Below are 13,055 nucleotides of genomic sequence, written 5' to 3'. Positions count from 1 at the left end.
CACCATCTTTGTAGCCCTCCTTTGGACACTCTCTGATAGTATGATGTTCTTTTTATACTGTGGCAGACAGAAAAATCTTGACAAAACTGAAGGACGGTGTGGAAAACCTGAAATGCTGACCCGTGCCCAGGACAGATGAATCCTCTCCTGGGAGTTTCTCTGGACAGGGAAGAAGCCTGCGGGCCGTGCCCCAGCCGGCTGAGCCCTGGGGTTGACGTGGCTTCTGTGGGAGTGGGATACGTGGAGGGAGAGCTCAGGGGAAGCAGACGGCTGGGTGAGGACGGCTGGAAAGCCTCTGTGCTCATCCGCTGAGTCACGCCGCGGGTGGGAAGCCTTCACATCCAACACCAGCGTGGGATAGGAACACCTGTTTTTTTCCCCCTCTCATTTCTGCAAGCTCTGCCAGCGATGTCATCTCTTCCGTCTCTTGCAAATGCATGTTTTTATTTGCTTTCCAGCTCGTCTTGGCTCCACTCAGAGTGCTTCCAGGGTAACCCACCCACCCTCCTCTTCTGGCAGCAAGGCTGGGTGCTGGGTGCTGGGGTGGCCGGACCCTCCATCTCCCCTGGGGAACCAGGGGCAGCAAAACACACCTCCAGCCATTGCATGGCCTCCTGCAGGAGCTGAGAAGAGGTGGCTGCTTGTGGGCACGAGGCAGATACCTCTTTCAGTGGCATCTGGCCAGAGCTGTGAATCCCTCTGAGCATCAGTGTGACACAGGTGTAGACAGGAGGGTGGTTCTGTGGGACACATGAGCTAAATCCAAGTCTGGCACCAATAAAACCTTTCTGAGGTAACACCTCAGAGAAAATGCAGAGCAGTTGTAGAGGAAAGAGCATGAAGAGAAATCTAGGAAATTGGGTCTCTGAGGAGCTGGGCAGAAGCAGCCCAGAGGAAAATGAAACATAATTATGGCCACCTATTGCTTAAAAAGACACTGCAAAGAAAGGATAAACCATTTTCCTTGACCCCTGGGGAGAGAAGAAGTCATAGGCCAAACTGCAGCATAAGGAAGTCAACCTAGGTGGTACAAGAGGTTTCCTAAAGCAGATCCTGCACATCCATTAGCTTCCCCAGGGAGTCTGCAGGAGCGCCAGTGCTGGGGGCTGCAGGGACAGGGCAGGCAAGTGCCCTCTGGCACTGGTCAGCATGGCCCACACTGGGTGCCCTCCCCAGGCCTGGGCTGCTGCTGCCCCTCCACTGGCTTGGAGTCACCCTGCACCTCCCCTGGGCACAGCTCTGCCAGCCCCACTGGCAGCTGGGTTTGGAGCAAGCACTGCTGTAACATCCTCATTACAAGGTGCAATGGGGGAAGATGCTGAAGACCATAACGCAAACATTGCTGAAAGAGAGCTGGCCCATTACCTGGCATGCACTCTAAGCTGTTAGTCCTGCTGGACCACACCAAGTTAGGACCTCCTTGGCAATCGCATTTGCAAGCCTTGCTGTGCCACAGCTCCAGTCTCTCATCCTAAAGGGGAAGTAAAAAAATAAATAATTAAACAATCATCAGCAATAACAACACAAAGCTAAAAACGAACCCAGAAGCGAGTTTAGTCACCTGTGTGGTCACGTAGACCACACAGAGAAATAAAAGGTGTCTGCATCTAAATTTTGCAACCTACTTTGCTGCTGTTGAATCACGGTGTGTTGAATTCAGGGCCCCCAAACCATGCCACCGAGGGAGTGCCAGTGGCCACCTCCCAGCTGGGTGCCCCTAAAAGGACACTGCAAGAATGGCAGTGGAAGGCTGTTGCAGAGTGAGCCAGAGGAGACCCTAGCACCATATGCCTCGTAGGGATCAGATTTTACTCCCTGATGCCAACAGCTGCTCCTAAATGCTGGCTGTGAAACTTGGGTGACCTTCATGGGTACAAACCCAGATTCACTCTTTTGGTACGTGAAGAAGGCATAGGAAGAATTTAAAAATACAAAGATTTGAAAATTGCCTCCGCTAAGGGGACCAGCACCCTGAACCTGCTAACAAACCCATGGGAGATGTGGTCCCACACCCACCCCGTGTTACTCCACCTGGCCCCTGGAGGTGCTGAGCACATGTTACTTCTCCTACCGCCTGTGGGAGCCGAGCCAGCCGTGAGGACTTACCTCGCCGGGGGAGAGGGCCAGTGCAGCTGGGGCAGCAGGCATGGAGGGAAGAAGAAAGAGAGTTCAGACCGTGAACATCAGGAAATGCAAGGAGTATTACTCCTGAGCTGGGTACACATAAATGGAGAAAGGACTGATGAATCTTATGCATCTCCCCAGTCTGATTGCCAGGGGAAAGCAAGAGGACATGGGTATCTGCTGTGGGCAGGAACAGGACACTGTCTATGCCCATGTCATTGCTACTTCCCATTGGGTTTTCCTTTTGATGGCTGAGATGTCCACTCTTTCTGATCAGACATGCCTGAAACATCCTGAGGAGAAACCCATGTTAGCTTCAGCCCCTGCTTTCCAGCTAATGTTGCGCCTATTTTTTCTTTCCATCTTCCTGCCCTAAAATTTTTCTATCCTGTTTTGCCCACAGAACTTGTGAGCTGATGAAGGGTGAAATCCCAGCCTGCAGCCACTGCCAGTCGCTGGTGGCTTCAGAGGGGACACGACTCCCCTAGAGGTGGCTGTCATGAGAGCCCTCCCTCTGAACTGAGAGGGAGGAAAACAAAATGTAAATAGGTCTTCCCAACCAGTCTTACATGCAAGACTCCTTTTTGTTCTTTCTTTGGTTGGTTGGTTGGTTGGTTGTTTTTTTTTTAGGGGGGGGAGAGGAGGGTGGGAGGTGCAATGGCTGTAGAGGACAAGCTGCTATTTTTGCAAAACACCTGACCTGTTTTATCTTCTGCCTGTCCCTGAGCAATGGCGTTTTTTATACAAGCCCTTTCCTTGCTGAAAGGACTCTCCCACTTCCCCATGAAGTCCAAAGCAGACTATTTTCATAGCATTTGGACTGGCAGAATAGTGTCCAGACAGCCATGAACATCACTTTTAGAAGCTCCTATGACTGCTGATACTCCATCAATACAAGTCAGATGTCAGCCCTCATGTTTCCAATACCCACAGTGAACTTCCAAGCCACTAAGAACCAAGCTATGGAGCAGGTAAAATCTTGCATACAGAATCATGAGAATACAGCAGTCTCCAGAGGCTTTGTGAACAGGATAAGAGGATCTTTTTATCAAATGAATTAGGCTCTGAATTATTCACTGAAATCTAGTTATGATTTATTCATTCACACACTGTTACTGTGCTGAGCCTAGGAAGGTCCAACTAATGCTGGTAATTTACATCTTGCATTTATACAGCAAGTTTCGTCTCAAAAGATTCACAAATGCTGTGCAATTATAATCAACTGAAATATAAACTGTATACAAAGCTCTGTTTATTACTGAAATGCAACGGCTCCTAGGGTTTGATAGTGAGCTCGAATGTATCAAGAGCCTGAAAGAAGACCACAGCAAGGAACAAAATGGTAAAGAAATACATAAAAACAATTTTAAATACAGAGATGGTTGCCTTTGCTTCAGTTTCCCAGGACCCTGAAGCAGACCTCCAAACGTCCCACCTGGAGAGTGTGGCCTGAGAGCCCCTGGTGTTGGGAGAGGAAAGCAGAGGGAGCGATGCCCGTGCCTGCAGTTGGCTGGAAAAAGTAGTAATTGATATATTGGTGTGTTTACAGCTGTGATGGGCCCTGTCCTACAAAGGAAATGAAGAGGAAAGCTAGCTGCCAATAGTCTAAAAATGTGATGGCCAGCATGCTTTTATAGTGAGCGTGTTTGCCTTCAAGGAAGGTTACAAAGATAATTGGTAATTGTAGGTCAGACAGAACGAATTGCTGCAATTCGTGGAAGTCTAAGTCCTGCACAGCCACCGCAGGCTGTTGTTTTAAAAGCACAGGATTGAAAACAACAACAAAAACAAACATTAAAAAGGAAAGGGCCCTATTTACAGCCCCTGAAGTGCCCCAAGACATTTGGCAAACCATCAGTTCAGTGAAATAAAACATTATTCGTGCGTGTTCATGAGAGAGAGGGAGAGAGCTTGCCCCTTTCCTGTCCCTCCATCCCACGTGCCGAGACACATCCAACACATGGCTGGGCACAAATGCTGCCTCACAGCACAGCACGTGGGGACTGGGGCTCAGGTAAGCACCTGTGGATGGATTTGGGTGCTTATCATGGTGGACAGGATGTCTTTTCTCTGCTTCTCCCCTTCCCTCCTCTTCCTATCAGTGTGATGTCTGGTTTCAGCCCAGATTGCACTGCTTCTCAAGGCAGGATCCAGGTGATGGCTCAGTGACCACCACAAGAGATTCCCCAGTGAGGTTTGTGTGAGTCCTGCAATTTGCCAAGGCCAAGGTGCTTGTCTGAAAGCCGGGGCTCATTGCGTGGCTGCCAACAACGAGCAGGGATTCACATCAGGTCCAGAATGGGCAGGCAGGAGCGCAACAGGCTGCCATGCAAGGAAGCAGTGTCATTTTAGTGACAGGAACAGAAAAGTGCAGGTCTCAGAAAATCTCTGGTCATGGAGAATGTGAATAAACATGAGAAAGAAAGGAGGAAGGTAAGTTTGGCCAGAAGTAACACTGGTAAAGGCTGAGCACATCTCAAGAAGGTCACCTCTGGCAAACCACGTTGAACATCCTGACCATTGCCACAACAGCAAGCGGTCCTTTCTAGAGTGGCTAGAATTAACGGCAGCTGTGCAAGGATCAGCGAGCATGTTGTAACATAAAATGGAGAATTAAAATAAAGCATAGGGCAAACAGCAGTCACTCAATTTACCAGAGTAAATTGGTAAGTTGCCTGCTCATTGCAGGCATAGTATGTGGAAAATGTTAATGACTGTTTATTGACTTTACAATTTAGGTGGCCTAGATCTTCATCTGGAAAATGACGTTACCTCTCGTTTGTGCAAGCAGCATCTCCACTGAACAGGGCACAGAGAGATGAGCAAAACCCTTTACTCTCTGCTTCTCCTAGCGGAGAGCACAGCCTGCACAGTGCAGCATGTTCCCTGTGTGGCTGCTCCTGTGCAGCTGCTCAGCTCCTTCCCTCCTGCCCGTGTGGGACATTGTACAGGGGGAAGGAAAGCATTTGAAGACATGGAGAGATGTGACTGTGGCCCCAGAAAAGCTTTCTCAGGAATAAAAGAGGAGAATGGAGTGAATAGCGCTGGCTTTATCACGTTTCTGGAAAGGTGCTGCATTTCAGCTTGGCTAAGGCAACACAGAGGGCCAAGAGCAAAGAGCACCTTTATCTCCAAAGAGTGGGAAACCTCCTCCCAAGGGGGCAAACACAGCCAGGAAAGGGCCGTGATGAGCCCTTGCTGGGGGCACGCTTTTCACCAGTACCACACCTTTCCACCTGCAAAGCAGCCACGAAGCCATGCAGCATTTTGCACCCAAAGGGTCCCAAGCCCTCCGAAAAAGGAGGTGACTTATCTTCATCTGCAGGCAGGAGCCACCCCGGAGTCTTCAGATCTGCCTCCAGCACAAGATTTGGGGCACCACGCCAGCATCACAAAAGCAGGGCGCTCACCCAGGGGCTCACCCACATGCTCAGCCCGCTTCCCCTGGCTGCTGCTCATTGCTAGAGCCAGTGACCGCAGGCAAGAGGCACTGCAGCGCCAGCACCGCTGCAGCGGGGAGAGGGGCTCATCCCTCGTGCTCAGCTCCTCCCTCGTGCTTTAATGCTGTTACCTTTTTCCTCCTTTATTTTGTCTGAGTTGCTCTGTTTTTTTCTGTTTTCATTTGTATTTAATTTTCTTTATTTAAATGGCTATTTAATTTGGTTTCCATTTTTGTTCATTTGTATCGTGTTTTATTTAATATGTTCTGGTATTTCTCTCAAGGTTCTAGAAAAATAACTTATATAAATAAGGACAAGTATACCTATTTAATTCATAGTCATTTCTCTTTTACACCTGCCGTCTCCACAGTGTTTCTACAAATCTTTTATGTTGTGAAAATATTTGAAAAAAAAATCAGAAAAAAAAATCAACATTTTTCCCCTCTTCTTCTTTCAAGCAGGGCAATTATCTTTTTTTCCAAAGTGTTCCTTTGAAAATTTTTGGCCTTTTCTGATCTTATTGACGTGTTTGTTCCTTCTCACTTGGCTATGCAGAGCATTGCCTGCATAGTAATTTTAGTAATTTTGTTAGATGTATCAGCTGTGCCAAAGGGTGGCACTAAAGATGTTATTTAGTGCGATCCGAAGGCGGGTTTGGGCTTTTGTTTTTTGGTTTTGATTTTCCAAAGCTGTGAAAAATATAAAGGGGTGGAAAAAAAAAACAAAACAAAACAAAAAAACACTTTTAAACTGTTGAGATGTGCCTATTCCCTGACGTGTGATGAGCTGGGACGGAGCGACGTGGCACCAGCACGTCACATTCGATGTGCCCCAGCTGTGTTCGTGTTATCCTCAACTCGGGGTGCTACGGATGGGGCTGGCAGCTTCCGGGGTGCTGGTGTGGGATCCTGCTCATGCTGCTGTTTCGGCAGGGTCCCCAGCAAGTGGGAGCCCAGCCAAAGCGTGGGGGCCGGGGTGCTCCTCTAAGCTGCTGGCTCTGCTGGAGAAAATCGCTAAGGAGCTTATGGTGGCATCGGGGCAGGTGGCTTGGGGCTGCCCCCCCAGCACCTTCTCCATAGTGAGAGAGGAGGGGGCCAGAGGGGGGCCTGGGCAAAGGGTTGCTGCCCACCGATCATGTGGAAGGGGCTGCTTGTGCCATGGAGCACAGGCGAAAATCAAAACAACACAGTAGATTTAAAAAAGCAGTAAACTAGGGGGAAAAAAAATACCAAAATAGTGATGCCTGGAAAGTGATCCTGCAAGTGATTTTTCACTGCAGGCTCTCTGAAAATATCCTGATGTGTGGGTGTCTATTAAAAGCAAGCTGTGCCTGGGCTTCAGAGCAAGGTACAAGCTCGTTCCAAGGGCTAATTGCAGTAATGCCGCCCGTCAGGGAAAAATGTCTGGGTAACAACCCCCTTCCAAGAAGCTCAGGCACCAGTAACATTTCTATGTGAAATGAAGGACAGCTGAGGAATCTGGTACGAGGGCAGTGCACAGCTATGTGCTGGAAGATCAAAAGGAAGACCCATTAACTAGAGCAAGCTGCATCTGAGCATACCAGGATGAAATGGAGGTACGGCTACTTGAGGAACACGTTCCTGCCCATTGCATTTGGTAGACCAAAATAAGAGGAGGACTTTAAAAATTAGACAAAGGGAAACACTGAGAATTCAGCATCTATGGGTGATACATCTGGCCCACATTGACACATCATATTCCAGCTACATGTTAATGTTGGTAGATAGAGCACCCAGCAAGAGCAACCTCAGCCTTACGACATTCAGAGCTTTCCTGCCAGCTTTGAATAAGTCAGAAGTTCAAACACAACCCAAAAATGATCTCCTTGTTCCACATCGGGGTTAATTAAAATGGAAGGAGACCATCACCCTGAAATTTCTGTCTTATAGCTCCCACTTAACTGCTCTCATCGCTACTTTTCTGAAAAGTAACTTTGAGAAAGCCCTAAGATTAATAAACACTTTTCCCATTTACTTTTTAACTTCTGATTGCTTTTTATTCTTAAAGAGCCTTTGAAATTCTTTTCCAGGACAAAATACCTGAAAGAGCCTTTAAGAAAAAGCAGATCTCTATCAACAATGTCTTGCTGCTAGAGAAAATGATCGGGTTTTGATTAATCAAGAGTTTTGATTAATGAAGGACCAGTCTTTCATATTCTACTGTACCTCATTTTTCAAATCAGCATTATTATTTACTCACTGGCTCAGCTGCACTACAATTTTCTGTGCAAATTCATATTTTGACAAATTACATGGCAATTTTTTTACTCTGCAATTACTTTGTAAGACAGAGTTGTACTACTGAATATTCATAGAGCTGTAAGAACGCTGCTCACTCATGTACATAAATTACACATCCCCTCCACAATTTCTCCTTTCCCTGAATTATTAGTATGCTTCCATGAAAGTGCAGAGGGGAGCTCACTCCGTACCCCACAACCCCCAGCAGCACAAAGAGGAGTGGATGAAACAAGGAATACAAAGAGGGACATCAGAAAGCGCCTCTCGGGAGGCAAAGTGCATACCTTTGTACCAGAAAAGAAGAGACAGCAGGACGCTTCCCATCTTGAGCTCCATCTTTTCCTTCCTCTTTCAGGAATAGCTACTTAGCCGGCTGCTCGGCTTTCTGGGAAGGCATGAGATTAACTTAAGCATTGCCTAAGCACCTTACGCTCCTCCATTCTCAGGATTTTATCAAGTAGCATCAAGCCAACCACACAATTTTTACTGTCAAGCTGCATCCTAAAGGATATGCCATGGGTAAAAGGTAAAAAGTACTGAGGTATTGGCACTATGAGTGAGAATCCAGCTGTGTATGTAGACATGTCCACATAAACAAGGATATGCCTACCTAGAAACCATATATACCCCCCATACAAAGGCAGAGGATGTGCCTAATGCTTATAAAATAGTCTATTATATGTAGTGAATATTGTCTATTTTGTGCAATACATCTTCCACCCCAGCTATTTACCTCTACACCATCGATGCCTGTCCTAATAATTGCTGAGTGTAGGAATCTGCCCTGGCCTTACTGCTCTTTCAGTCACCTAATTGCAAGGGGCTGAAAACTACAATTACTAGATCAAACAGAAATAGCACACTTTGGTTGTTTACTTGCAGAGATGTAAAAATCCGAAATCAAAAAGCTAAACCTGCCTTTGCTAACAGTTCTACCTATCGTATTCTCTCGTTACTTGGTGCTGTCAACCCAGCATCAGAAACAGTTATAAATTTGGTTTAGAAGTGACTGAAAGACTCAAGGCTACCACAGATTGCTAGTGATTCCAGCAGATCTTGCACTCGTTCCTCCAATCTCTGGCAATTCTGTGCAATTAGCGGTGAAATTTTAAAGGGGACTTTTGAGAGCGATTGCTTCAGAAGCAGTTTCTTCTGTTTCAAAAGATGCCCGACTGCATGTGCAGGAGTAGATTATCACTGCATAACTCACGTGGGCTGCAGGTGCATTAAGCTCGGTCTGTGTTCAGTCTTCTGGTCTATGTCCATTCAAAAAATGTGGAACGAACAAGGATGCTGCATTTTTGGAAACAGTTCCCTGGGGCAGCATTCATCTCACCTACCTTTGGATGCCTACAAACCAGGAAAGTCCCATCCGTGGGATGTCAGACCCAGCATCCCTCTGCCATGGTGGGACAGGGGCTGCGTCCCTAGTCCCCATGCATCCCAGCCTCAGCAGGGTGTGTGGCATGGACAGGCTGAGCCTCCTGCCAAGTCGGGGTCGTTGCTTTGGGCCCCAAACACCGGGGCATGGCAATGCATCCACAGACACACAGCAGAGATCAGCTGAGGCCTGCAGTTATCTACACTCAGTGTTGATTACACCCTTTTTCAGATCACCCATCCCAAGAAGGCCAGTCCTCCTCTTGATGTCTTCTCAGCCCTCCACCTCCATCAGTTGCAGAGATGGACCTGGTCCCACCTTCACATCTACCTCGGTGGGCTGATACATGGCTGCACCCGTCTTCCTCATGTTCCCTTCTGCATCCTCCCGTTGTGCAACCTCCCATAAATAAACCTCTTTTAGCAGGAAGCATCCCACTCCCTGCTGCCACCCCATGCTGTAGAGCAGCATGTGATGGGGCACAGCGGGGCAAGCAAGCAGGCGGCTCACCGCCAGGCACCAGGAAGGGGGTCATTTTCCTCAGGACAGGGCAGCTCCTGATTGCTCAGAGGCCTCACATTCATTCACAGCACCCTTCACAGGACAGTAGGAGCCATCAGAAGGTCCTGCCATAGGTCTTAGTTTTGTGTGAGAAATACAATAGCTCAGGGATGGTGTTCAGAAATAGCACAGTTATGATCAAAGAGCATTTTATTCAAACGGATGTCCTCAAAGCTGACGGATCCCCACTTATAAAATTCCTTCCCTACAGAAAAAAAAAAAAAAAAAAAAAAAAAGGTAGTCTTTGTGCAAAAATGTGTCTGTGGCATTACAAAATATGAAATTGTTTCACATGAAGAGTCAGAGAGAGTTAAAACTGAAGTTTCTGCACTCCAGACCCTCTGTGTCTATTGCTGTTGATAGTGCTTCATTTTAATAACTGAAAATGGCAAAACCATGCTGCCACTGCAGACAGCATTGCTAAATGAATCACGTAGTTCATTCCTGGCAGCCAAACATTTCCAGGTATAAAAGACAGAAAACATTTTAAAGCCAGTGCACAATACAGCACCACAAAGGGCTATACTTGCTATTTATCTATTAAAAATAAAATAAAATAAAATAAAATAATAATAATAATAATAAAAAGATAAATTTTAGCCTGGCATTGGTTATGATTATGGAACACAATTGTGCCTGGTACAAACAGCCCAGAGTAGGACAATCTCATTACATCCATGCTTCTAAGTAAAACAGTCAGGTCCACCCTTTCAACACATCTTCTCCAGGTCTAGCTCATGACCTGTTGACACTAAGACATTTTTGTACGTTTTTATGGCCCTTGGATATTTTTTGCCTGCTTTCTTCCCTCAGACTGTTGGAAATAACACAAAGACCACCCTGCTCCATCAGGATGTTCTTATTGCACAAAGCTGTGAGTATGGCTTGCGTTTCCAGGGGTACATAATGGTGTGAAGCCCAGGCAGGAGGGGGAATCAAGCAGAGTGGAGACTGTTTGACTCAGTGACTGGGGATGTTTCCTGGCATGCATCCTTCCCCAGACGGTTGGAGGCACTATCCAGAGAGTGACTAGTTGGCCTGCACCACAATTTTACCAGGAGCTTGCTAAAAATTAAACAGCAGGGATGGCTGGAGGCCATTGGTTAACAAATGCAACCATAGCTCCACACCATTTGATGAGACTCATGCCAGCTTCTTAATGCAGACTTGCACTTTCTGCTAGAAGCTTTGTTTTAATGAGAAATTAATCTGCTGCTGGGCACATCCGAGCAGTGTTTCCAGGAGCTCTCCAAAGGCACCAGCAGGTGCAGAGCTTTCCTGGCACTGGACTGCACCTGCAGCAGTGTCCTCAGGGAAGAAGCAGGAGATGAAGGTGCCTGTATGCAAGGGAAGCACAGCTCCACATGGTGATTTTTTGTTTCTCCCAGAGTGCCAGACAGTGAAATGAGAGCAACATGCACGAGTTCTTATGTCTGGAATCCAAGCACAGGCACAACATGATTTCATAGTGCTAATGTGTGACTGGAGCGCTTTGGTCTTAGCACAGCTAGGGAATGTACAAAATACAAATTTATACATGTACGTGTGAATGACAGGCATCGCTCAGAAGCAGGATAGACGCACTGAGAGAGTGAAACTGCCAATGGTTTTGGAGCCTGAGTCAAAGCTTCAGGAGCTGTATTCCCTTGATGGATGGAGCAGTGGTGGTCTACACATGCGAAGATCTGTCTCTTGAAATAAAATAGTAGCTTAAGTCCTCTTCTGGGGAAAAACAAATGATCAAACAAAAAGAAACAAACAAAAAAACAAACAAACAATAAAATATTTCTCCTCAATGCAACAAAACAGATGCAACTAGTTACTTGGTGCTGGCCAGCAGGATCTGGCCCAGTCCCCTGTGACACTGAGGCTGTCATAAGCAGGGTGAGCATCATGGGATCACCACCCCAATTAGACGGGACATACCTTCACTGAAGGCTTGCATACACTATATTGGAGAAGTCTAGGTGTAGCTGACTCATATTTGGACCTGGAAACAACCCTGCCATGACAGGCGTATTACCCTCCAAGCAGGACTTAACATGGGGGTCTCAGCTCCAGCTGGGGTCCCCTCATCTCAGTGTGCTGGAGCAAAGGCATCCTCTTCCTCCTGCACAGACATCTTTTCCCCAGGCCCCAAGGAGGCACTCACAGGTTACCATTTTCTAAAAGCTTATATGTGCAAAATGAGATGGCATGCAGTTAAGTTGCTGTGACGCAGGGTGAGAAAAAAAGATATGAGGAGCAAATGAGGGAACTGCATTGTTTAGTCTGGAGAAGAGGAGGCTGAGGGGAGACCAGAAAGAAGGTTGCAGCGAGGAGGGTGTCAGTCTCGTTTCTCAGGTGACAAGTGATAGGGCACAAGGAAATGGCCTCCAGTTGTGCCAGGGGAGGTTTAGGCTGGGAATGAGGAAGAATTTCCTCACAGGGTGGTCAAGCATTGGAAGGGGCTGCGCAGGGAAGTAGTGGAATCCTTGTCCCCAGAGGTGCTGAAGACACACATGGACATGGCACTAACCAACAGGGTTTAGTGGTGGACTTGGTAGTGTTAGGTAATGGTTGGACTTCTTGGATATTCTAAAGGGTCTTTTCCAAACTAAACAATTCTCTGATTCTGAGTTAATCAGCTCCCAGTTGATAAAAGCGACACTAGTCTCAGTACTGGGGAATGCACGCAGGGAGTTAACGGGCACAGGGAGGCAGGCCGCTGCGTGGGTGTCCGAGGGGAGCACAGCATGGCTCCGGGGCACCACGGCAGGCTCAGCCAGCAGATGTAAAACCTACAACTCCTGCCCGGCCAGGCAGATGGCTGGAGGAATGTCCAGCAGCTTCGGTGCCCCAGGGAGCAGCAGCCAGGAAGAGCCACAGCGTGCTGGCTTTCTCTGTGATTTTGTTGTTGTTGTTGTTGTTGTTGTTGTTGTTTGGGGGGCGGGGGGGGGGGTGGCAAGTCCTGCAGCGACGCTGTCTAAAATTGTGTTTGGACTCTTACAAAAATGTGCTATTGCACAGGGCCTGCGGCAGCTCTGTCTCAGCAAGCCCCTGCCTCTCCCTAGCTGAGGACAGAGCACCTAAACCTCCCGCCCCCCGTGTGTCCTGTGGGGACAGGCTCTCCTGGCCTTTCTGCTCCCCTCTCCATGCACCGCTTCTCCACCCCACGCAGGGCTTGCTAGTTTTAGACGGGCTTACCCGATTGCCCATTTTCAGAGGAAAAAGAACAAACCGGCGCTCATTGCCGTCAAGGAAACGATAGCGTTGAGCGTGGGGCAAGGGAAGAAAATTTGAAGCCGC

At 47.6% G+C, this 13,055-nt stretch overlaps 1 protein-coding gene across 1 annotated transcript in view; it reads right to left on the bottom strand.

Moving 5' to 3' along the window:
• RS1 (retinoschisin 1) overlaps positions 1–8,194 on the bottom strand; it is a 12,966-nt gene extending 4,772 nt beyond the window's left edge. The window contains exons 1-3 of the mRNA XM_035312798.1: positions 8,110–8,194; positions 2,107–2,132; positions 1,366–1,471 (exon numbers count right to left, since the gene is read on the bottom strand). Of these exons, the coding sequence (XP_035168689.1) occupies positions 1,366–1,471; positions 2,107–2,132; positions 8,110–8,161 (184 nt within the window). The 5' untranslated portion in view covers positions 8,162–8,194. The remainder of the gene's footprint in view (positions 1–1,365; positions 1,472–2,106; positions 2,133–8,109) is intronic.
• Positions 8,195–13,055: the final 4,861 nt, after the last annotated feature.

This window comes from Oxyura jamaicensis, chromosome 1 (assembly GCF_011077185.1).
Source record: "Oxyura jamaicensis isolate SHBP4307 breed ruddy duck chromosome 1, BPBGC_Ojam_1.0, whole genome shotgun sequence".
NCBI lineage: Eukaryota > Metazoa > Chordata > Aves > Anseriformes > Anatidae > Oxyura > Oxyura jamaicensis.
This window is presented reverse-complemented; position numbering and strand designations above follow the sequence as displayed.